Genomic DNA, 26,352 nt, shown 5'->3' on the forward strand with positions numbered 1-26,352 from the left:
GCGGCGGCCGCATGGGCGGACTGCAGCGGTGGTGCCGGCGGTGGAGCTCGAACCCGAGCCCGGTGTGGGGGGCAGCGGTGGGTGCAGGCGGCCCGGGCAGGGCCGGTGTCCCGGGCACCTGTGAGGCCTCGGAGTCCCGGCGCCGCTCCGAGGCCCCTCAGGAGGTTCCCCGCGGGCGGAGCGGAGGCCCGGGCCCGCCGGCACCTGCCGTGAGAGCGCTCGGGCACCTCCTGGGCGGCTCCTCGGGAGGGAAATGGCAGCTTGGGAGGTGTTTAATGTCCTGTTTTTGCTTTAACAAACGAGTTTTGGTGAGCGGGTGTTGTGTGGCCTTCAGGCTTCCTACAGGCTGTAGGGCGATGGTTTCTGTGCGATGCTGTGAGAACATTTCGTCTGCCTGCGTCCTGTAGTGATGGCGTTCTGACTTTCGCTCTTCAAGTGAAGGAAAACTGTTGTGTTCATGTCTCTGTGTGCTGTTTTTTTCTCCTTTGTGTCCTGGCACCTTCAGTCCTTAATTTTAGTGACCAGTGTAATGTTATTAGTTATTATGCAACCTTTAAAACAAGGAGTATTTTTTAAAGTACACCCAGAGGGAACCTCATAAATAAATTGGAAAAGCCATAAAGAAAATCACTGTGCAGCCCAAAATGTGGGCTTATCCCAAAGATACAATGAAGTTCTCTGTGAGTTTGTATACATGTTATTTGATATACCAATAACAGCATGACAGGAACTATACTGATGTGTCAGACTTTTAAGTAATAATCCCTAGGATTTAAGTTTAATTGTAGCCTTAACTGGAGGGTTTGTTTTTGTCTGAGTTCTGTTGGTAATCATTATTAACAATATGGTTTGAATCTTCCAAGATTATGTGTCCCTTTGCCCTTACTGCCAAAGACGTATTTGTACAGCAGTTCCTGGTGGTAACATTATAACCTGGACAGGTGATCCTAAAAGACTTTATGGTTAAGGTTGCTTTTTCCTCTTGCTCTGTCTTAAGCTGTTCTGAGATAAATGAGGTGGGTGACTGAGAGTTAATTAAAGAAACTTAATTCCTTGGAGCCTGCACAGCTGTGTGGAACCTCGAAATTGAAGCTAAGATGACAAATTTGATAACCGAATTTGCCTAGAATTATGATAGATTTGTAGTGTTGACTTATTACTCATCACTGTATTAAGAACTTACTGGTGTTATGAAGACATGAATCCTTTCCAAGAGTCCCAAATGTGATCTCCTACACTCTGGAAGAGTTTTTACTATATTGCCATTATGCTAAAATGCCCATTGTTTTTTTTTTTTGTCTTCTGACTTACTTTGCTGTGTAATAGAATGGTCATTACACAACTTGAAAAATAGCATGTGCTGTTCTCCAGGGGTTTTCCTACCTCAAGAGTCCTCTTTCAGGCAGTGCTTTAATGTAGTATTTAGGTGCTTGCTGTGTTGCAACTTCAATTAGAGTGCTACAAAGGGTTATTGTGCTACAGCAGTTCAGCTGCAGTTGCTGGTGTGGATAACCTGTGATATCACTGTGCAAATATTGAAATCTAGGTATGTGATGAATCACAGGAAATGCAGCCTGTTGGCTTCACGTGCCAGAGAAAATGTGCTGCATGTTGGGCAGGTCTCTTAGAGCAAACTCTCTGGTACAAGATTCAGGTGGGTACCTGCACAAAATGTGAGAGGATTAAGAATTCTGCCTTTTCAGTGTGTGACAGGTTTGATAGGCAGGGAGAGCACAGATACTTTGTGTCTGTGAAAAGCTTCTTTATCTGACAGTGGATACTTCTACTATATTACAGTTAATGTAGAACAATAGACTAGACCATGCAGATAGACATGTATATGCTTATTAACTTTGTGGAGACTCTCATGCATTTTTATTTTTTCTCTAAGTAAATAGTACTGTTTTACTCTCTGGGTGCTCTTTTTTACCTGCAGTGTCTCTGGCCAGTTCACCTGAAAAATCAAATTTTAGCAAGATGCTTTGCCTGCCTTAATTCTTCTGCTAATGTTTCATTTCAGCAATGCTAATCTTGGTCTCAGCTTTAGCTTACAATAGTTTGCCACTGAAGGGAACAAATGCTTTTATTTTGTTGATGCTTTGTGGTTAAACGTTTTTAAATGAACACTAGTTAATGCTTCCCTGCTGTTTAGATCTGAAGTTACTCTGCAGCTCTCTGTGCAAATGAATTACAGAACCATTTCTGTAGCAGATGTGTTGTTGGTCCTTTATCAACTGTGTGGCTTCTGATGCTCTTTCAGAATTTCTCTATCAGTGTAAGTGGGAGTTCAGTAAGAGTCTGAATGTTTTGTTTTCTGAGGTCACTTCCAACTGCCTGAGTAATAGGACTCTTATTAATGAGCTTTTTGCAGTTTTAACTCAGTTTAGCCCCTCTGCCTTCCAGCTGTTGAAGAGAGAAGCAAGACATAATCATGGCTGACAACAGCACGCTGGTGTCTGAGACTGGGAGGAGCCTCTTGGCTGATTCTTCTGTTCTTGATTCAAAAATTATAGAAACCTCCAAAGACAATGTGTTTCCTGGGTCTGTTTTGGATGTTGAAGGTAATGGGGGAAGCTTATTTTAAGACTGTAATGATTGATTACTTTGTAGGTATTTTGTAGTTTTGAAAAACCAAAAGGGCTTTGCTGAGCTCCAGAATTGTAGAGTAGCCAGAAGGGTACTGATCTGGTATCCTTTCATCAACAAAGGGACTGTCTTATTTTTTTAACTCATCTTATAAAAAGTTAGGGTTACAGCCCAAATCAAGCGAGTTTTCTGGCTGTTGAGCAGAAAGCTGTCAGTTCCATTTGATGCCTCTTCTGTGGAATAAATCATTCCAGGTGGCATTTTGACACCAGTGTTTGGAAACTAGAGCTGCTCTGTTGTGTACAGGTAGACAGACTAATAGGTATTATGAGGTAGACAGAGAGATTAATAGTCCTGAGCCTGAAATGAATTCAAAAGCAATTCTTGAAATTAATAAACCAACAACAGATATTTTTGTTTTCCTACAATGTAGTAGCCAAAATTTAGTGGAGGTTTTTTGGTGCAAATGACATGGAGGCAACACTTGTCCCTTCCTTCTAATATTTTGAAGGCTTGTTAATACATGGAGACAAAGAACAAAGATACCAGCTATCTGTTTTCCAGCAAGTCTTGGTATCTAATTCTGCTGGAAGCATTAAGTCAGTAAGTTTTTGGGTTTGACTGTAAGGTAACTGGATGTAGATTACAGGATATTGTTTTGCCTCACACTAGAAAGTTTAGGTTGTAAGGCAATTGGATGTGCCTTAATTAAATTAAAGGACACACTTCTTGAGGTAACACTTATCGTCAGGCTTGTTCCTGATAAATAAAGTATCTTGACAGGATGCTGGCTGCCTGTATTCTTCTATATGTTATTGCTTGGTTTAGAATTAACATGGATTTTTCTATTAAACACAAATATTACTCTTGTTTCTCTATAAACAGAAGAAATGCCTCAAATAGAAACAAGAGTGGTTTTGGTTCAGGAAGCAGGGAAATGTGAGGAGCTTCTGAAAGCCTTGGAGGTATGTGGGTCTGAGATAAAACAGTTGCTGGAATGACATGTCATGCCTTTAGACTTCTGGTAACCAGTTTGCTTCTGTACTAAATTCTCCTCTTCCACAGAGCATTAAGATAATGGAAGTACCTGTTATAAAGATAAAGAAAACTAGTCCTGATAAATCAGAAGAAAAATTAATAAAAAGTATTATCCATATGGTATGTCATGCAATTAAGCACATGTAATTGCATGCAGCATGTTCACTGGGACTGAAGTGTGCACACGCTTTAGTTTGGGCACAGTGGTCACAATAATTGCGAACGTTTCTCACGGTGTCACAGCACTTTTTTATAAACGCTTTCTTAAATATGGAGATAATACCTGCAGCTCTTACCTAGTGGTGTTTTTTAACAGGGGGATAGAACTATCCATGGAGACATCCAACTGCATGCTCTTATTCAGCCAATACATAAGTTTTTGCTATGAACTGACTTTGTCAATTGACTTCTCTTTCAATTGAAATCTGCATTTAAACTGAAGTACAAGAAATGCTTCTCCATCTCTTGATGTGAAAAACACTAAAAAAAAAATTTAACTATTGACTGAAATTGGAATGGACTAAATTTTTAGACCCCTTAAAATACCAAGCAGTGAACAAAATCTATTTCCATTCTTCTGGTGTTCTGCAGTGCAAAGCTTGCTGCTGCAAGTTGGGTGCTACTTTTTAGTAGCATCCCAAAGTACCTTAAGCTGTTCTGACAGTCTGAAATTTCGTTTATCTTTTGAGCTTAGGGATTTTCTTTCTATCTGGCTATTTCCAATCCTATATTATCAATGCGAACTGATACATAAACTACTAAAGCAACAGGAATTGCTTTAGGACATTCAATCTTAAAGCATTCAGCAGTTCATAGCTATTCTTATGCCAGAGATATTCTTATGCATAATATTCTTGTGCATTCAGCTTTCACAAATCCTGAGTCTGCCTCTGAAATCTGAATCATACATTTTTCTAATGGGCCGAAGTAAAAATCATTTGAATTTTGACACTAGTGCAAGTCTGCTGCCTGAATAATGCTTTCCCTTTCATCCCTGTGCATTAAGGAAATTAAAGTGCCCTATATAAAGACAGACACAATAGAAGAGCTTGGAGATTCTGATTCCCCAGAGTTTGAGACTGTCTTCGTTGTATCAGACTTCCAGGATTCCATCTTTCCCAACCTTTGCAAAGCCGACTGCCGTGTCATTGGACCGCCGGTCGTATTGCACTGTGCACAGAAGGGAGAGGTATGTGCTGGCTGGTGAAATCAGCTGAGTGTGCTCTGCTGCTGTGAGGTCTAAATATTAAGTGTTCAAAATAAAATCTCTCTTTTCTAATCAATCAGAAACATTCCTAGTGAGAGAATTTTAAGAAAAACCAAGTTTCCTATACTGTGTTAGAATATTTCATGTAGTGAGTAAGCACTGGCAGACAGTAAGGCTGCAGCTACTGCAGTAGTTGTGGGAGTTGTTGACCACCAGTTGGGATTGTGCTATTAGAAAAGGCAGCATACAACTGATTCTCCAGCAGACACTGTATATTTGCAAAAGCTGTCACACAGAGCAGATGGATTGGGGAGGAAATAAAAGGATGGAATGCTACCTGTGGAACTTGGGGATGCTCTAGTTACTTTATCAGAACACTGACAGGCCTGGAGCTGAGGTATAACTGAACACTTGGACTAGTGTCTGGTGCATTTTTAATGCTAGAAATAACAGTACTGTATTAAAGGTAATGTGAAAACTTTAAAGGGAGCAGTATGCTGTTGACTAATAAGCTTACTTTTTATTTCAGCCTTTACCTTTCTCCTGTCGTCCACTGTACTGTGCGAGTATGTTGAACTTGGTACTGTGCTTTACAGGATTCAGAAAGAAAGAAGAATTAGTAAGACTTTTTTTTTTTCCTTTGATTTGGTAAAACTATATATCAAATTTCTTTTCAAAATACTCTTCTGTTCTATCACCCATAGGGTAAACCCTGACTTGAGCTTGTAGGGGGGGAATATGGCTCCATGTCTTTGTTTAGGGTAAAGAAAATCCCAAAACAGAAGCCTATGCTCAGTGTTAGTTAAATTTGATCAAGAATTGACTAACCCTAAATCAATGAGGGAAACATGCTTCAAATCTATTATGTGTGAAGATCCTGAAAATACTGGTGGCTTGGACAGTCTTCTTCAAACAACATAGTGAGGCTGTATTAAATGTTGAAATAAAAAGAGATGTTAATAGTTCTTTTGACATATCAACTGTATCTTCTCCTGCAGATGTGAACAAGTTGTTTTAAGAACAGATCAGAGTATTTCTATTCTTAAACATTTAATGTAACCTTTTGTAGCTTGCTTTGTAAACTGCTTTTTATGCTGCTCTCACTCTTCAAAAAATACTCAAAAACTTTCATCTTTATTTTTCAGGTTAAGCTGGTGACCTTGGTTCATCATATGGGTGGAATTATTCGAAGGGACTTCAGCTCAAAAGTTACACACCTGGTGGCGAACTCAACACATGGAGACAAATTCAGAGTATGTAAGCTTGAGTTCATGGAAACTTTTGGAATTTGGCTATTGTAGACTGAGTTTGTTAATTATACTTCAGCTCCTAAGCTGCTGTTTTTTCCTGTACTAACAGCAATAACTTGTAATGGTGAGTTGATCTCCATCTGGTGTTGAGCTTTGGCATATTTTTCTCTCTGTTGGAGATCTAAATGACATAAATTGCCTGAATGCACAGGTTTGGAAATAGACAAGTATCATAAATAACAAGATTCAAAATGTTTAACTACTGATGTTACCAGTACTTAAAACACTGAGGAACAAGTGTTTATGTATCAACGTGTCTGTTTTTTGTCTGTCCAAACAATAAACTTCAAGGTAACTTGCGATAAACTTTACTATAACTTCTTTAAAAATGATTTTTAACTCATGGATAAGGATTCAAGTCTTCTTTTATGTATAAATAGACATGAGTGTGCTTTTTCTGATATGAAAAGGGACTCCTTCAGGACATGTATGTTTGGTTTAGAAGAAAATAAATTTTAATATGTTTTTGTAGTGTCTGACTCTTGCCTCTCCCTTGTTTGAATTGTTAGGAGGCTGTTGCTTTTTCTTCTAGTTTCTTTTTAAACTTCCTGTTGGAAGAGAAGTCCTACTTTCTGTTCAAACACTCTTTTCTGCCAACTCAAAGGGAAAAAAGTATGAAAACTCTCCAATCTCTCAGTCATGACAGTTACCTTTGGAAGAGTCGCTTTCTCTTTGATAAAGCAGTCTGGGATGTTTGTCTTCATACAGAGTATCAAAAGCAGAAAAGAGATCCCATATTCCCCTGGAACAGAGATTTGATTTTGTGTTTTTGTGAGTGATGAAGGATATCAGACTAACAAAATGGTGCACTTTTGAGTAAGTGTCAAAAGAGCTATTGATCTGATCTCTTACTTGGTGAATTCATACATTCTAGCTCTGAGTGCAGTTGGATATAATTCTTGAAGGAGTATATTCACTTTTTGCAATATCTGTCTTGAAAAGTAAAAGGAAGGTTACAAATTTTTCTTGACATGGGAAAGATTTAAATGGAAATACTTGGTACAACTTATGCTTTTCCTGTTTTGTAGATTGCTGTAAGCCTTGGTGTTCCTATCATGAAAACTGAATGGATTTATAAGGCCTGGGAGAAAAGAAATGAAATGTAGGTGTTTCTTTTCCTTCAGCCTTCACCTTGCATCCTGTTCACCTGCAGTGTGTGAGCTTCTGCTTGAATAGTGCCATAGCACTGATTTAGTGACTTTTTTGTGCATCCTTTTTCTTTCAGTGATTTCTGTGCGGCCGATGATGACTTTAGAAGTCGGTTCAAGGTTCCTCCCTTCCAAGATTGCATGTTAAGTTTCCTGGGATTCTCTGATGATGAGAAAGCTAACATGGAAGAAATGACAGAAATGCAAGGTTGTTTATGAAAATTGACCTGTGTGAAGAATGGGGTGGAGTTTATGATAATGATAGTTGCCACAGAACTATCAAGTGAGATACTAACTTGTAACAATAATATTTCTGCTCTTGCTAACTTGCCTTTTTTTTTTTTTTTTTTTTAATCTAGGAGGACATTATTTACCTGTTGGTGATGAAAGATGTACACACTTAGTGGTTGAAGAAAGTACAGTAAAAGATCTTCCATTTGAACCTTTAGGAAAACTTTATGTTGTAAAGCAAGAGGTTAGTGCTGGAAATTCTTGAAAGAATCCTGCTGTGTAGTACTTTATGTGGTAAATGCAGACAAGTGGCTTATTCTGAAAAAAATAACTCCTGTACCAACTGTGCTACTATTATATACTATTTTGAATATTTTAAACTTTGGGTGAAGCTCTGTAATGTGTTCTTAATGTGTGTTTTCTTTTTCCTTTAGTGGTTTTGGGGAAGCATTCAAATGGATGCCAGAGCTGGAGAGTCCATGTATTTATTTGAGAAGGTATGTTGAACTCTCTTCCACAATGTATTTGGTGGTAAAATTAGCATGCATGGTAGTATGTGTGGGGCCAGAGATCAGACGTTTTAGTGCAGCGTTTAAGTTCCAGATAATCCATTAGAAATTTTATACATAGAATGATAATTTGGAAAAAACCTTTTTCTGCTTCCCAAAGGTGGGAAGTCAAACAAGATACTACTGTGGTTTTGAGTATAAAAAGGGGGGAAAAAAACCCAGACTTCACTCATTTTCCATCAGCTTCTCCTAAGAAGTTTCTTTTTGTGTTGTGTGCTGATCTCTGCAATTAACTTGTCTTTGCACTGAGTTGAGCTGGACACAGCGGATAAAACCACTAAACTGAGTTTTCTTTTACTGCAGTCAGAGAGTCCTGACTTCAAGAAGTCTGTGTCTCTGCTTTCCCTGAACACTCCAAACAGCAACCGCAAAAGGCGCCGTTTGAAGGAGACTCTTGCACAGCTGACCAGGGAAACAGACGTGTCCCCGTTCCCTCCCCGGAAACGCCCCTCAGCTGAACACTCACTCTCCATTGGGTCCTTGCTGGATATTTCCAACACTCCAGAGTCGGGCACTACCAATGGAGGTAGAGCTAAAAACTGCCATTGAGACACAGAATGTTAAAGAGCTCTTGCATACAAGCAGAAATGGTAGTGGAAGGGAAGTCTTACAGGTTTTGCTAAAGATTTGCTGAGTAAATCCAGGCTTTTGCCTTTTCGAAGTGTGCAGAAAGAATTGGAGTGAAGAGTTCAGACAGAGGCCTCTTGTAATCACAGTAAGCACATTCATATCTGAAGGAAATGGTATAGACTTGATAAATAGGAAGTACAGTCCAGTGTTATTCCAAAATGCTTGAAATACTCTGCTGGAAGTCTGTAGCAAATAAGCAACATAGTCAACAGTAAATAATCTAAAATACTCTCCAGTAGGATACTCGGAGGAAGGAGGACAAAGATTCTTTTCTAAAGGAACTAAAGGGAAAATTCCTGCAGAGCCCACTCCTAGGTCTTTGAGATGTTTTGTTGAGGTAACACTGTTTGTGTCAGCAAACTGTCGTGTTTAAAATTTCCCAGGAATATAAGTAATCAACTGGTTTTTAGTGAATGGACAAAGTTTTAATATCTCTGCATGTGGTTCTTGTGGAAGAGAGGAACTGCAGAATTTTAGATAAATCAAATGCTAATACCCAAGTGTTTTAAAAAGCCCCAGTTCCATCACAGAGAGGAAGTATCTGGAGCTACTACTGCCTTAAAGAGGCAAAATTAAATCAAATAAGAACTCTTGATGAGGCACAACCTCTAAGTAATAATACAGAAGGAACTCAGGAAAGATCAGTCTTAGATGACACTAGCACTCTTATTACCCCTGGTATGGAGTTTTCTTCTAATCCAGCAGCAGCAGACAGTCTCAGAATGTGGTGTTTTGGAAACAACAGGTAAGGTACTTATTTCATAGTAACTGTGACAGTAATGAACTTTGATATCCAAAAAAGTCAGTATAGATCTGTGAGGTCCAATACATAAATATGCATTTAAAACTTATGAACTGCTCTTTGGCTTTACCTCTTGTGTCTTTCCCCCACACATGAGATGTGTTTCATGCAAGGACTGATTTTAACAAAAGGTTTTGTGATACACACCTCATGCAAGGATGGTAGGCTTCTGAGAGACAATTGTTCTCATGGCAAAGTGAAAGTAGGAAAGTACTTTTGCACGTAGTGTGTGGGTAAATAATGTTCAGCACCTAATCATCACTTCCTACTAAATGAAGTACTAATAATAGGGTCAAGTTATTGACCTGACCATAAATGGCTTATTAGTTTCAGTCTACTTTTGAGGAATAATATATTACTGTTGTTCTATAATTAAGCTGTAATAAAGAAAGCCATTTTCTAGCAAGAGCCCTGATAACTATAGAATAATCTGTAAAATAACCTTTTAAAAAAAAACAAACTTATCTTCACTTAAAAATTCTGAAATGTGTCTTTTCTTGTCTTCAAGACTGAGCTTTTTTTAGGGACTTTTGTAATAAAGCTCTCTTTTCTTTTGGAATATCTCTTCATCAGAAACACCAAAATCCTGTGCAAGGCCTTCCAAAAACTCAACTCCTCTTCCACTAAAGCAGTCTGCAAGATGGCAGGTTGCAAAGGAATTGTATCAGACAGAAAGTAACTATGTTGATATTCTAACAACAATCATTCAGGTAAGCTGGTTTTAAAGCAAGTCCAGGTCAATTGTGATAAGACATCCAGTGTTCACATCAATTAGTGTTTTCAACTTGTGATCTCCAGGCTTTTGGGGGGGGGGCTTGGATGCATCAAAGGTTCGTAGAAAAATGACAATGTAAACAGTCTCATGTAATTTTTCAAACATAAAAATGTTTAGTGTCTGTTAATAATAGGAGTTGGAAAATGCAATTTCTAATCTGGCATCTGCAGTGGAATTGCAATTTGTATGGAAATTGCAAGTGTTGGGAAAATAGGATCTTCACAACTCAGATATTTTAGATATTAGTGAATAGAGACAGATGGCAGGGGGGAAAACCTTTTTTTAAAATTATTTCAAGAAGGGCATAATAGCAAACAACTTACAGGAAGAGCTTAATTTCTTGAAAGTTTATTTTCATTGCAGCTGATTATCTGCTTAAAGAATGAGCCAAGATGTGTGTGAGTAGAAAAGGAGATGAAAGGGGCTTACGCTGTAGCAATATATCAAACTAGATGTTTGTATCTTAAAACCACTCCTCCATAACCCACTCTGGCTAAGTGGGGGCATCTCAAGCTTGTGACTGCAGGAAATTTTGAACTGGAAAGAAAACACTGTTGCTTTTATAACTTTCTAACACAGTGTTTGGCAGTGGGGAGGGCATTAATGTTTTTTCTCTTAATTCATCAGTTATTTCAAGTTCCGTTGGAGAAGGAAGGACAACTTGGGGGACCAATCCTTGCACAGGAAGAGATTAAGACCATATTCGGCAGCATTCCAGATATTCTTGATGTGCACACTAAAATCAAGGCAAGCTGCAACTTCTCCCCTGCAGGGGAGGCTTTCACAGAGACTTTTAATCTTTTCTGCATGTTTTCAGTTGCATCTGCTGGACAGGTGTAGATTCTACCTGGTGTTACAACCTGTTCAACCTATGGAATTACGTGCAAATCCAAAGTATTCTTTAAGTTTTAATGCTTTTTTTAAAATATCTGAAGTCTGATATTATGTAACTAATACATTCATGAACTGGCTTCCCTTCTCCCCATTTCAATACCTTTTTCTGTAGGAGGTTTTCTGTAACTGATACAAAACTGGTCAAAAGGCCCAGTGGTATGAAATTGTAATTCGACTCACAAATGTTCAGGTACCTTTCTATTAAAGCTGTAAGCAAGGACTCTTGGAAGGATAGCTAAATCTAGGCAATTAAAAAGAAAAAAACCCCAAAGCAACAAAACAAAAATTTGGTGTTTTCCTTGGCTTTAAATATGTTTGCATAAGGAAACTTCTATTGTTTGGTAGGAAATACTAATCCCTCCTTAAATGGCTTTGAGTCAATTGTCAGAAACTACCAGCCCATTAAACTGTCTTGTACTTCAACCTCTGAAAGAGTTGACCTGGTGGTACTGAGGCCTAACAAGAGCTCATTAGAATTCCCTAGATTGTTTTCTTGAGGGTTTATAGTTGGATTTGGATTGCAAGTGCTCTCTGAAGCCATCTCTGGGTCCCACAATAGACTATGATGTAAATCTTCCTCAAATATGGATCCATAACATCTCTTTCAAATCGTGGCATATGTCTGTTCCTGGCTGCATTTCACGGTAGGCTTTTAAAATAGAGAGACTTGCAGACCTCCTGCAACTCAGTGGTTTGTTTGTGGGAGTTTTTTTGTTGGTTATTTTCCATCTGCTGGGATCCAGTCTGGTTACTCACACTGGGTATTGATGTTTGCCCACTGAGACTGAGATGAAAATAGAACATGTGTGTCCATGTGCCAGGTGGGATTCACTGCAGCATGCACTCTAGGGAGAGTTGCTTAAGTGTAGTTGTGCTTTCCTTCATCCTTGGTGTCATAAAGATATGAGCAGCAACAAAACAATATTAATGATTAATCCTTTTCACTTAAGTTGAATCCTGAACCTTCAGCTGTGTCCTCCTGTCCCTGTTATTAACTGACAGAGAATAAGCTTGATCCTTATCAAGCTGATACAGGCTTAACAGCTTGGTCTCACTTTCCTTTACACCCCGGTGTAGCAAGTGAGGAGATTGATGCTAGTTCTATTTCAATCCTATCTTATGGACTTAAAAGTCCTAGATTAGTTGTGCACTCTTAATTAGAATTGGGTCAACTGTCTTCTGTGTATCCTTTTTTAGTATTCCTTTGGGATATGTTCTATTGTGTGTTGGATGCAGCAGTGTCATCCTGTTGCATAGCTGACTTGTGCTAATACACTGCCAGGCTCTACCTGCATTGATTTAGAACCATATATTCAGTAAGCGAGAGATTCTTGTTTTCAGCCCTCAGTAGACTGGAGGGGCTGAACATGAAGTTGTACAGCTTTTAGGATTGTCTGTTTTGTCAGCATGAAAACTCACCTAATTGTATGTGTTTGGCAGAACACTGATCCTGTTCATCAGCTTTATGCAGTTCATGCTCAGCTTGTTTTCTTCCCCCCTCCCCATTCCTGCATGTATTCTAGGAAGACCTGGAAGATCTTATGATAAATTGGACTGAAAGCAAAAGTATCGGTGATATCATTCTTAAATATGTAAGTTCCTGTTTCTTTTTTTTATGCTTAGAACTATTATCTTGCCTTACAAACAATCCACTTGTAGGAGCCACCAAACACAAGAAAAGCACTACTGAGAAAAAACTCCAACTTGTATCATTGTATTTTTTGCTTAGCCTTTTCAGTTGAGTTAGATGATACACTGAAACTTGACCTGGACTGTATGTGTCTGTCTGCTGGTATGAGCAAACTACAAATAGCTACAGTTTGAGAACTATAATTTGCAACACTACAGACATGGGTTTTACTCAGACATTAAAAGGCACTTCCTGTACCCTCGGCTATCTGCTGCCTCTGATCAATAATAAAGAACTAGGAAAATTACTTTTCAGGAAAACTTCTCATGTTCTTTCTTCAAGACTTGGAATGTGCAAGTGAATAAGGACTCCTTGTTTTGTCACGTACAGAATGTGTAGAACAGGAAAGCTCGTGTGGGACTGCATTTTAACATAAATAGTCTGCTAGGTATCTTGTGCTTTTGCTGACCTGATGATTTTGAGTTATATTGTGCTTGTCATTCAAAAGTTTTTAGTCTAAGGTATAGCTTCTGGTGGTTTGGTGTCTTCTAAAGGTGATTGCATTAACTGGAGAAAATACCTGTCTGAAACTTCCAAAATTCTCACCAAAAGCCTCTTGCTAGGTGAGAATCTGCTTTCCACTTAAGCTGCCCAGCAGCATCTAAGATTGTCACATGTATGCTTGATGCTTGTGAGAACAATCTGCATTTAATCAGCAGCACTGAATCTTGGGCATCTGGCATGCAAAAATGTCTTAACTTGTTCTGTGAGCACGCATGGGTTTACAACACATTTTTTATTATTCTTTATTGAAATGTGCCTTTGAGCAGCTTTGTATGGCTCAGGGCATATGAGCATATGTACAATGCTGCATAATATGGAAAGCGGAGCCCTAACAGTTGTTTCTTTCAGTCAAAAGACTTGTTGAAAACATACCCTCCATTTGTGAATTTCTTTGAAATGAGCAAAGAGACTATTACAAGATGTGAAAAGCAGAAGCCAAGGTTTCATGCCTTTCTAAAGGTAAGTGCCTGCAGAACTAAGTCTATAAGTAGAACATGGGGGCCATTACCATGTACTGCTTAATGCAGTAGATAGAAGAATGTGAAATTTTGAAAACTTGGAGGAATATGAACGTCTCTTGGTGACACAGGAATAGGAAGGATTTGAACTTCCGTCTCTCAAGCTTCTCATAAAATTCTTTCATAAGAGGTCTGAGTTCCTCCTCTGTTAAACAGCTTTCAAGGTAGTTTGATTATATGCATTTGTTGCTGGAAACAGTTCCTCCAATGCACGCCTTCTCTTTTCTGTAAAGATAACTAGAGCTGCTGCTTTCACAGATTCTCTCTGTGTTTGCAAGACTTGTATTTCTGAAGTAGCTTTTAGCTTGCTTTGGGCAGCTGTGAAGCTCCAGAGAGGTAGAATCTCTCAGCATTCTTGTGATTAATGAACAGGAGCTGAGCAGTGGAGATCTAACAGGAAGATGATCTTCAAAGAAAGATGAGTCTTAAGACTAGAGCTCTTCAGATATGTGTGTACAGTTGATTAATAGTACAGTGTAGCTTTAACTCCTGTATCCAAAAGTCTCTCAAATAATCAAGTAATCAAACTGACAGATTTCAGCTTGTGTTTTCCGAGGGACTAGGAATTGCATCCCGAGTAATGACATCTAGAAGATGGGGAATGAATAAGAGAACAGGCCATCCCCTGTCCCACTCCACATTAGCACCTGAAATGAGGACTAGGGGATTGATATGGACACTTTAAAACTAGACATACTGAGAACATAAACCATTGACCAGTTTTGAATATAATGTATTTTTTAACATTGTCTGTTAATGACTGTTTGTGGTAAACAATTCTCAAACTCGTACAGCAATGCTAATTTCAAGGAAGATAATGTTTCTCCTAACTCATGCTTTTTTTGTGTGTGTCTGTAAGAATAATAATTAAAAAAAGGAAATAATTCTTACTTTCTGCCCATTCTTTTCCCCAGATAAATCAAGCTAAACCTGAGTGTGGCCGCCAAAGTCTAGCTGAACTCCTTATCCGTCCTGTTCAAAGGCTGCCCAGTGTTGCTCTACTACTAAATGGTAATCTAGTGATGTAATTTTTATTAATTTGTCTGTGAAGGTGTTAAAACTGAGATAATGTCTACTTTTTGTCATTATTAGCAACTGCTTTTATTGTATAAAACAAGTGTGATTATGTGACTTAATCATGCTTGCTGGTAGTCAGTGAGACCCACTACTGCAGAAAGCATTCTCTTGACTAAATTCCATTCGTTCACATATTTGTGTGATATATTGATACAGGTAAAGGAAGAGTTTGCATTGACAAAAATTCTGTCTCTTCAAACAAGTATATAACTGAGATTCAAACGAAACTAATATAAACTAGAGAGCAATTGACATTGACAATGCTTACAGTTTCATATATTCTACCTAGTATCAGCCACTTGCTGTAATAATGATTAAGTTAATAAAAATAATAACAAAAAATCCACACCATCACCCTTTGCTTCAGGTAGAAAGAGTTCTATGCTTGTCTCTGCACTTCAACTTGATCTTTTTTATTTTGAATAGCTTAATGGTTTCGTTTTTGTATTGTATATAGTTTTTTTTCTTAATGAGATGTCAAGACAATTGCTTCTCAGCCTAGTTCCCCACTTCATCGGAGCTATTTGGTCTCCAGGATAGATGTGATTTCTTCAGTCATTTTATTTGACTTACAGTTTAAACCTGAGTTTTTTGTATTTCTTTTCAGACACTTGTAACGTGGGAGGAGTTCTTATTTGTTTCTTTTTTCTTTAATTGTAGATATTAAGAAACATACAGCAGAAGAGAACCCAGATAAAATAACTCTAGAGAGAGCTATTGAATCATTAAAGGAAGTGATGACGTAAGTTGTGCTCATTCTATAGAAACACGCTGTTACGCATTTTGATATCTCTGTTCCTTTTAAATTGCTGTTAGTGTTTTGTTGCCATAAGTAACACTAAGTAAATATAACTTTATTTGTTCTTCAGCCTCCCTTTGGCCCCTGTTGTTACTTTGGTGTTCTGTGCCAGAGCTCTGTAGGAGTCTGATGTTGTTACTCAGCACTTGTACCTGAACCTCTGCTGACTCCCTGCCTCAGATGGGAGCTGAACCTCGCGAGTCCTCTGTTCTGTTCCAACTCTTATTTCTATCTGTTCCCTCCAGAATGGAAGAGAAGGGTTTTGTCTTTACATCTTACTTCTCTGCGTGTATCCCCTGAAAGGACACGCTATTGGTGGGAGATTAATTTCTCCTCTAGTCCTGTATTAGCTCTTCTTGGCACTGTTCCATGAATTAATTAGCTTAAAGCTGAAGTTGTTCAGATTAAGTCTCGCTTCTTCTGAAGTACAGTCTACATCTCCAGAAGTGAGACCTCCTGTATTAATTGGGTAAATGTACAGTTTTAACTACAACAACTTTTAAATTGCAATTATTCTTACATCTGCTGCTTGGTGAACTGCAGTCCTGTTTGGGGGGATAAAATGCAGGCTGCAAAGAACTGCATTGTATCAGTCTCTAGTTCAAATTTTATAGGACATGGGAGGGGAATTCTATATTAACTGGATGGTCAGCTGCTGGTAATGTGACAAGAACAGTGTTGTAGGTCTGAAGTTTCCTCTGTGCTTACGTGTGGCATTTGGGCAAGTGTGGCTGATTTTGTTTTTTTCAGTGCTGCTGTGTAAACTATCTCTGAATGTTTAGCTTTATTAACTTTTTTACTTTTGTATGTCTTAAATGCAGTACATTCACTTACTGTTGCTTGATATTGAAGATAAATATAATATACTTTCCTTAGGCATATTAATGAAGACAAAAGAAAAACAGAGGCACAAAGGCAGTTCTTTGACGTTGTTTATGAAGTTGATGGATGTCCTGTAAGTAACTTCTCTGAAGCTGCAAACCCGTGAAATGACCACACACTTCTTTGCTCCCTTTGTGAAAGTGGGTGAGGTTACACTGCAGTGGTGCTGGTTTAAACAGATTTCCAGTGTTAAGCTGTAAGCATGCAGTAATCCAGCCCTTGAACTAAGTGCTTAATGAGATTTTTGCTTGTGTCACTCAGGCCAATCTCTTGTCCTCTCACCGAAGCTTAGTTCAGCGTTTGGAAACCATAGCACTTGGTGATGACCTCTGTGACAGGGGAGAACAGGTCACACTCTTTCTGTTCAATGACTGCCTAGAGGTAAGATGATGGTATAAGTACCTCTCATGAACTGAGTTAAAGAAGGCTTGACACTACACATGAATATAAATAAGTAAAATTTAAGAACCTTTGAAGTAGAAGTCACAGATTGCTGATAGTTTAACATGTGCCTTTCCATTAGCAATTGTATAAGCCAACACAAGTAGCTAGTCATATGTGAATGGTTGAGAGGTGTTAATGTAGCCTTTAATGTCTTGCAGCCAGAGCAAAAATATAAAAGCAGCTTAATATGTGAAGAAATAAATGTTTATCTGAATAGGACTTTGAGTAGTACCAATGGATGAAAGAGTGCTGGAGTCCTTGGCTCAGCAGATTGTTCGTCTTTTTAAAGTTTAGTCATATTTAATGGAAGTAAATAGTGGGCCTCTGGCATAGATCTGTCTGTGCTTGGGCTACCAAAAAAAATCCAGATATTAAATGCCTTAGACTGAAAATCCTACTCTTCTAGTAGGAAGAACTGGAGAGAAAAGTAATCTAACTGGGTTTTGGAGACTCGTGTGGAGAAACTTGAAGTTGTAAAGGACACCTTATGAATGTTCTTGTTACTGTCGACAGCAGAAAATTGTCTTCATAAAAGATCAACTCTAAAATAATTCAAAATTAGCGCTGTATTAAACAGCACTTGAAGACAAAAGCCTGTTGTAGTGACTAGTGAGGAACTCTTCCTGGGAGTCAAGTTGACTCAGCTTTATTGCTTTTTGTAAGGGAAGGAAAGGAAAATAAACCCCCTTTTATTAAAGCTTCTTGGCTTGTCTCTTGTACAAGAGACAAGCAACTGAAGATGCCTTACTTTATCACACAGGTATCTTGCATGTTTTTTTTATGTGAACTAAAAAATGACCAACCTCCACCACAAAGCCCACTCAATGTCTGCGTGCATAAGTTACAGATGTTTCTAGAACATAACACATCACATCTTAAAATGGTTCATGCATATAGATGTTGTCTTTTCTGTTTAAATCTAGACTTCCTTGTGCTAGATTTCAAAGGGCCCTTATTTGTTATGCAGGGTAGAATAGAGGTCTGTAGTGCAAAATTATTTCCCCTCTAGATATTTTTTTTTAAATTTATTTTATTTTTCAGCTGAGTGGGTTGATGTTAAGTAACAAATATTGTTGGTCACTTGAACTGTAGACAGCGAATAGTGAGATAAGTGAGTTTCTTTAATATTTATGTGGTAAATAGAGTAAAATAATCTTTAGAATATTCTCAGTAGCAAGATTTTCTGTGCCTTCCTGTATAGTAGAAGGTAAAAGAATAAAAAAAGGAAGCAATGCCAAGAGATCTTCCAGCTCTGACTCCTTCTCTTCTATTTAACTGCAGATCGCGAGGAAACGGCATAAAGTCATTGGAGCTTTCAAGAGTCCACATGGCCACACAAGGCCTCCTGCATCTCTCAAGCATGTTGTTCTCATGCCCCTCTCCCAGATCAAGAAGGTCCTGGACATTAGAGAGACGGAAGGTCTGTGTGTTTTGAAGTGCTGTGGTAGCTAATGAAAATTATTTCAGAGTATGAAGGATGAAGCTCAGCTGCTGTGGGATAGAATGCAGGTGTATTTGTTGTATGGTATGTTATGTATGTGATTTTAGTAAAGCTTCTCTTTGAAGTTCTGTGTGAGCTTGAGAATTTCTTGCACTGATACCTTTTGGCTTTTCAAGAATCACTGCAACTGAATTTGGCAGATGGCCTTAGAGTAAGCCAACCAAATGGCAGGGTGAGTTAAACAGTTAAACGCTTGACAGCTCTGGATTTACAAAACAGAAACCCAAACTCCAGCCCAGAGCATTAGATTGGCCAGAGACAAGTGCTGTTGGTGTGAAACCAGATTTTCATTTAACTAATGCTGATAATGCTCAGGGGGAGCTGTGCTTGGCATCTTAAAAGGTAGAATTAGATGACTTGATTTCTCTGTTTGCTTTGCCATCCTGCTCCAGCCTTGAATAGAGACTTACAAAGAAGCCTAGTCAGACCAGTTTCTAGATCTATATCCTAGAAAGAAAGATTCAGTGTTTCACTGTAAGTGATGATATGCATGTCATGTGTTCTGCTTTGTGTTCTCTGAAGCACCTGGACATAGAAACCCAACTAAAAAAAGAAACTGCAAAGACGGTAGGTAGTAAACACGAGGCTGCTTAGTCTGCAGTCTAGAGTAGGCAGATTTTTTTTGAGAATAAACTGTTGCATGAACAGTTGATTGCAGACTCTTGATGATGGCTATGGACAGAGCTCTGTGCTCTTGCAAGAGATACAACAGCTGTTGTGTAAATAAAGACAAAATTATTGCACCAAATAACACTGTCTGTACCTCCAGCTCCTGGCAGATGGATCAACCCTTCTGAAGGTTCTTTCCTAAATTATGTGAAAATTTATTATTCTCTGTCTTAACCCCCTGCTTTTTTTCATAAACTGTAGACTGCCAGAAAGCTTTTGCCTTGGTTGTGCGGCCACCTACAGAACTCAACAACAAGCTGCTCAGTTTCCAGATGACAACTGAAGAACCTCGCAAGGAGGACTGGCTGAAGACGTTGTGTCGGCACGTGGCCAACACTATTTGCAAAGCAGATGCAGTAAGTGCTCCGGAATCATGTTGCTGACTGGAAATATTTTTCTCTTTTTGGTTTTAAGCACATGAAGCTGAAGAGTGTAATAGTGGACATGCTTGAGGTGAAGTAGAGCAGAAAACATTAGCATGTCTGCAGTTGAGTGGTTAAAGGGTGGATAAGGAAAAACAGCCTGGAAGTTAGTTTCTGCAGGAGCTAGTAAGTACTTAAAAATCAAGAATCATACCCTTTCACCATCACAAATTAATTATAAATAATTTAAACTCTACACTGTAGACCTAATGAGTTGTATTCAGCTTTCTTCTATCACAGCTATGTTTCAATTTACAATCCCAGCATTATGAATCATTTGGTTTGGTTTAACTGTGAGTTAGATTGAGTTCTTTGTTCTGCACCTTATCTGTATGAGCACTGTAATATAAAGAGACATGAAGCATCTCCCTCCTATAGACAGAAGCCTACAACCTTAAAGCAAGGAAATAAAGAAAACAATGAAATAAAGGAGACACTGACCTCATCACATTTTTAGAAGTTCAGTGCGTGGGCTTTCCACAGCCAGAAAACCACTGATTTGAAGACAAGACCCTCACCAATTAGGGCAAGAGGCTTTCAGCTGATGTTTTAATTATGTAAAAGTCTATGCATATCAGTCATCTAAATTTGCTGAAAATGTGTGCAGTACATATAACTGAAACACTTGGCTTAGACTAGAAATGGTTTATGTTCTGCAGTGTACTCTTACGTTACAATATTTGGTTGTGATTTTTAAAGACATTCTTGTTGCAGGAAAGGTAACTAAGTAATGAAAACAGTTTTAGTTTGTCTTGTGATCTAGGGACTTAGGAATAAGAGACTTGGCTTTGTGGTTTTCCTTCCTTTTTAGGTACTGAGTAGTAAAAGTACTGATTTTAAAGTGTTAAATTACTTAAATCTGTTAGTTGTCTGTCTTCAGTCTCTTGTGTTAGATGTAACTTGGATTTTTTAATAGAAATTAAATCTTTATGTAATAAATGTATCATTCCCTAAGACATTCAGAATCATATGCTGACAAATTGTAACCTACTATGCTGAATCCATTAGTTATAATTTCTGTAACTACTGCTTTGTACCAGCTATATAATACTTTCTTGCTGATTTCAATGTCAAACTGAGCTTCAATTTAAGCACTTTTGCCTGGTTTTAAAAAGTTATATAGCATCATGTGAGAGTGAAATAACATTGACTTTGCCACCTGGTGGCAGCAAAGGCTTTGACTACTCTTTTTTTAGACCCTGGGAATAACCACACAGCTGTTGTCTGGGGTACTTTTGAAATTTTATGTAAACTATGTTTTCTCAAAATATAGACACAAAACAGCAAAAAAAATCACCCTAGCAACTTCCCACTCCCATTTGTGCTTCCCCTGCCCCTCAAGTTTTGTAAGTAGGTACCCAAAGATTGCTTTGCACTTGCTGGAGTTCAGGAATGAGGCATGAAAAAAACTCCAAAACTTCTGGCTATTCTGCAGCATGTATTGCCCTTAAGCTGAAAGACTTAATGTTTGACAGCTGGAGCTATCAAGATTTCACTTCAGAAGTGTGCTAGATGTGTCAGTGAAACAAACTGGTGTTTATCTTGTAAGCTCCCTAGGGATGCTCCAGAACTACTACTGCCTTCAATTTGATCAACCCTGGACTTGAAACTGAATCAGGCAAACTAAATGTAAAACTACTGATGAATTGGTTTCACAAACTGATTGCACCAGCAGTTTATCTAATGAAATGTCTTGAAGACAAATAGTTGCTGAACTGTATATGAAAAGTTAAATATGGAGGAATATGGCAATTAAAACTTCTAAATCTGATCTAATGAACTGGAAAATTATATTTTGACAAATGCTGATGTTTGACCATTAAGACTGTTTTTGTCTACAGGAAAATCTCATTTACACTGCTGACCCTGACTCAGTTGAAGTAAATACTAAAGATATGGACAGTACTTTGAGCAGAGCATCCAGGGCAATAAAGAAAACATCCAAAAAGGTAAGATACTATACAGATGGATACTATAAAGCCAGATTAGTCAGAGACTTGTGCTAGTATTCCTATTTTAAGTGTTTTGCAGTGCTTACAGTAGTGACACGAAAAACTTAATCTGAACTAAAATTCTTAAGTATAAGCTCCTTAAAGAAAGGAGGTGAGAAGTGTTTAAGGTTTTGGAATATCTGTATATAGTCTTAAGTATTACAGTCATAAGTATTATGTAGTAATTTTTGAGTCCGTTGTGGAACTTATTCTGTTTAATACTTCAAATCTTTAAAAAAAAATACAAAATGGAGAGAAACTTGAAGGAGGGGGGCCTGACTTTGCAGGACCAAGGGATGTGGGGAAGCCTAGCTGACTAGATCTTATTTTGACTTCTCCCTCAATCTCTGCTCTACTGTCCCCCTGCCATGTTATCATATTTGGACAGAGTGAGAAGAGCAAGGATGATGTGGAGCCTTTCAAAGCCAGACCACTTTGGGTGTGTGTGTTTGGCAGTGTGATACAGGCATATTAACGTTTGATACACATCCTGTGGATGGTCAAGATTCGATTAGTAGCCTGTATGGTAGTAGTCATTACAGCCTGCTTTTGGTCAGTGTGTAACTGCTTGTCAAACTCCTCAGGTTACAAGAGCGTTCTCTTTCTCAAAAACACCTAAGCGAGCTCTCCGAAGGGCTTTGATGTCCCACAGTGCCACAGAGGGAAGGAGTCCCAGCTCAGCTAACGAGGGTTACATCGGCAGCCGCCTGACGAGCACGTCGTCGTTAGCGGTGAGTGACTTGGCTGGGCAGGCCAAAGAAGTCGCCTTTTTAAGATCACAGGTATTTAATGTCTGGTGCTGATCTTTCTTGAACAACTTCAAGATCCACAGTGAGGGGGAAAAAAAAAGTTAATTTTATCTACATTCATAGATGTTTTATTTTCAAGAGCTCTTTAATGAGAAGTCTTACATGCTGAAAAGGCAGAAAACTCTACTGGATGGACTAGAAACTGGGAATAGCCACGTATAATTAAGCTGAAAAACCCCACCAATCTCTTTTGCCAAGGAATGGAATATGTTCCCTCTCCTGAGAGTGAGAAAGTTTCAACTCGGTGTCTTATGTTGGTTCATGCTTTTGATTTTGAACACTGTGTAAAATGTGGTGTACAACCCTGAATGACATGTTGAACATTTCAATCAAAGTAGTGAGATGACAGACATCTTGTGGAAAAAAAAAACAAACAACAAACCCAAAAAACCAAACAACTGGAAAGAGTTGTTTGTAAGGGTAGAGAAATACAGATGCTGCAGTGTACAAGTTTTTAAAAAGTTGAGGGAATTATCTCCTTATATATATTTAAGAAAACTCGGTAAAATAATATATTGCTCTACATAATGCAACTCTTCTGCTATGCCTCGTTGCCTGTTGCAGCTTTCTTCTGCTACATTAGACCAAACTCAATTTTCCAGTATAATCTAGTAAAGCAGACTAGGTGTGGAGGACTTTTTCATCATCTTTGCTTTTATTTTAGTGTTTGAGTAAATCTGATGAGTAAACACCTACTTTGTATTTTGTAGGATGAGGGGCCAAGAAAGGGAAATCCTGTTCGTCTTTCTACCTGCCTAATATGTCAATACCTTAATATTGAGATAATTCAGTATGTTTGAGCGTCCATTAAATTGTACAGCATAAAGATATTGCCCTGCTCCCCCACATGAGAAAATAGGAATTAATAAGGGAGGAAGGATCACAGTGGACTCCCTTGCTTTAGAGGAAATAAAGAAAACCACCAGTGGGGCTATAGCCCAGTTCTCTGGAGAGAGATTTTTCTCTTTTTATTATGATTATGCCAACAATTGTTTTTGCATTCTAATTGTCTTCATTTTGATACAGCACCGTATCTGTTCTTATGAATTTGCAAGTAATGTACTTTTATCTTTGTGTATGTCTACCCTAGACAAAAGTACTTCTTTCCCACAAAATTATAGAAACTTACAGTAGTAAAACTATGTTCCTGTTCCAGTTTATTCCCACAGTTCTTGGACCTTTGTGGTATTAAGCTGCAGCTTGGCAGCAGGTCATGTGTTGTGTTGTTGTGTTTTGTTTTTTTTTTTTTTTAACCAATTCCACACGCCACTGAACTTGCATAAAGCCTTTTTGGTTGAATGATAAGACTGAGGGGACAAGGGGTTTGGATTCCAGCCCCTCAAGTTGGAATACCAATGCAGTTGTTGAGTAAGAAACTAAATCCTGGCCTGTGCTTATGTGGAAATTTTTTGGTGTAGAAAGAATGATAGAGTAAAAATATCAATAAAGATTGGATGCTTGTTATTTTTCTTGTTTGGACTAACCCTTGAACCTCTTCCTAATTGTAGATTGCTCGTTCATCTTCTACGTGCAGCCTAAATGGATCTGTCAAATGTGCTGTTCATGTTCATCGCTCCAATTCTGTTGATTGGAGCTCTCAAAATTCCAAGCCTCGACCTGTGCTGTGTCCTGGCTCTCCAAATATTCATCTTTCAAATGCTGCACAAGAAAAAGCCTCTTCCAACTTGGAAAGCTTAAATGGCCATGCCTTGGACAGACGATGTCCTATCCCCATTATTACTACCACTTGTGCTGATGCTGGAGATAATAACCAGTATGGTGCTGAAAAATTGTGTACGTCAGATCCTGACTGAAGTGAGCAAGAGATCTTGATTCCTCTAAATTAAGAGAGCACGGTACAGTTGTAGAACTCTGGAAGCCACAGGGTGCTTTAAATGGTGTTGGGCTCTTCTCTGACACGTCCTAATGCACATGGTTGGAGTCAACACTCACACGTGGTGTAATTCTCTTTTTGGTTCTGGGTGTAAACTTTATTCTTTCACAAATCCTTTTAAATCTATTTTTTCTGTGTTTTTTTTTTTTTTTTAATTTATCTACAATTGAATTGTAGATCAATTCAATTCAGTTCAGTTGTCCAAGTTGCAGTGTAGTTCATTAGCCAGAGTTCTGAGGACTTTAACTTGGTTGCAGGGAAGTTTTGAGTAGCTCATTTTACCTGTGGCAAAAGCCTTATCTATAAATACAAAAGATATCTGGTATAAAATACTTGAGAGTCTAATAAGAGCTGTTCTATAAAGAGGAGTTTAGGATCTTATTTTCAAATATTCCCTAGGAGTGCAAATAGAAGACATACCATAAATAGGCATAAGACTTGTTCATAGTGAAGTGGTATATCCTTACCTGCCCCAAATATCCCTATTTAAAAGATTCTTGAAGCACGCAAGTGCACGAGCTGCTTAACTACTGTGACCTGTTGATATGCTGAAAAGCTTGGCTGTGCTGTAAAGAGCAACAGAGCATTGCTTGTGGAAGTATCTTGAGGTCTAATGTGATAAGAATATAAAATCTCAGCTAATCCAAAGAGGTTTACTTTTAGTGCTACATATTGATGTGTTGTTTTCACTGTAATTTTAAGTGTCAAAAGCAGCTTATTCTCCCAGCATCAGGAAAGTCAGCTTTTTGCCTGGTATGTGCCCATCCAGGCATAGCTAAAGCAAGCTTTGACAAATCTTTGTGATATCTATTGCCTTCTGCAGCCAAGAAGACGTGTGTTCAGCATCTCATCTGGGACTCAGAGCTGATGATAACACAGAAAGTTGTAGGATCTAAGGGGAGCTCTGTTTCTCTAAGAGATTATCATAATGTATCTTGCCTTCAATTTGGAGGGAGATTATTATTGCAAAAAGATTGATGCAGGATGTATGCTAATACTTAGTTAACAGCTACTCTTCAAAAACATGTTCTTGCATTCCAAATCTCTCAAGGCTGATAACAAGGAAAAAATCTTTCTTGCACAGTTTTTAAAACGTGTTCAACTTTTCTAACCCTAGAAATGCTGAATTGTTAAGTTCAAAAGCTGCTGATCTTTAAGGTCTTCTGCACTCACCTATTCCTTGTATGATGTATCAAGGCTGAGAAACGACTACTGCACTATTGACATTGGCTAATAAATGATCAGTAACTTTTTTTTTTCCTCTCCAACAGGGTATTCCTTCTCCTTCCTTGGTCAGCCTTCCCTCAATCTTTGAAAGGAGGAGTCACACATTAAGCCGATCAACAACCCACTTGATATGAAGCAGGTTGAAAAGACACTGCTGTGTGGAAGTGACTGACAAGCAGCTGGCTGGTCACTGACCTGTTACTGACATTAATGGTACCTTAGTCATTAGCACTTAGCCATGATTAGCAAAATGTTAGATAACACTAAGTTAATCACAAGGGGTTTTAGTTGTATTGAAGCAGATCAGCTGATCAGTGGAATAAGTGACTTGGCCTTCATTTAAACTCAGTGTTCCCTTGCACAAATTTATTTTCTCACCAACATAACTGAAACACTTTCATCTGTGGAAATTGTCCCCTCTAGGCAATAAACTGGTTTGTCAGATTTTGAAATGAAGATGATGATCACATAATTTACTGCTAGTTGGGATGACTCTTATGCTTGCCTAACTTCATCAATTGGCAGAGCACTCTAATATTTGAATTGTGGATTTCTTAAATGGAGATGCATTATGAAGTACCTGACCTTTCAAGTATGACAGTTAACCTGTTGTACAGCTGCTTATTCCAGATATTTTATAAATGTAGTTGTTTATAATTAAATAGAATTGAGTTCTGTGATTATGGTCTCCTGCAGCCTCACTGTCACACAGTGATATGAACAGGAAGTTTAAAG

At 38.4% G+C, this 26,352-nt stretch overlaps 1 protein-coding gene across 1 annotated transcript; it reads left to right on the top strand.

Annotated features, from left to right (window-relative positions):
- On the top strand, positions 1-24,469 carry ECT2 (epithelial cell transforming 2). Its single transcript, XM_025895833.2, has 25 exons — positions 1-40; positions 2,404-2,561; positions 3,472-3,551; positions 3,652-3,744; positions 4,631-4,813; positions 5,361-5,450; positions 5,977-6,084; positions 7,170-7,243; positions 7,367-7,497; positions 7,649-7,764; positions 7,955-8,017; positions 8,393-8,615; positions 10,095-10,231; positions 10,924-11,043; positions 12,714-12,782; positions 13,733-13,843; positions 14,817-14,913; positions 15,640-15,721; positions 16,655-16,733; positions 16,922-17,041; positions 18,386-18,524; positions 19,476-19,630; positions 21,538-21,645; positions 22,272-22,418; positions 24,005-24,469. Exons 2-25 carry the CDS (start codon positions 2,432-2,434, stop codon positions 24,308-24,310), a joined length of 2,961 nt encoding a protein of 986 aa, XP_025751618.1. The 5' UTR covers positions 1-40; positions 2,404-2,431; the 3' UTR covers positions 24,311-24,469.
- Positions 24,470-26,352: the final 1,883 nt, after the last annotated feature.

The sequence above is a fragment of the Manacus vitellinus genome, unplaced genomic scaffold (genome assembly GCF_001715985.3).
Source record: "Manacus vitellinus isolate BGI_N305 unplaced genomic scaffold, ASM171598v3 scaffold_45_pilon, whole genome shotgun sequence".
NCBI classification, from domain to species: Eukaryota; Metazoa; Chordata; class Aves; order Passeriformes; family Pipridae; genus Manacus; species Manacus vitellinus.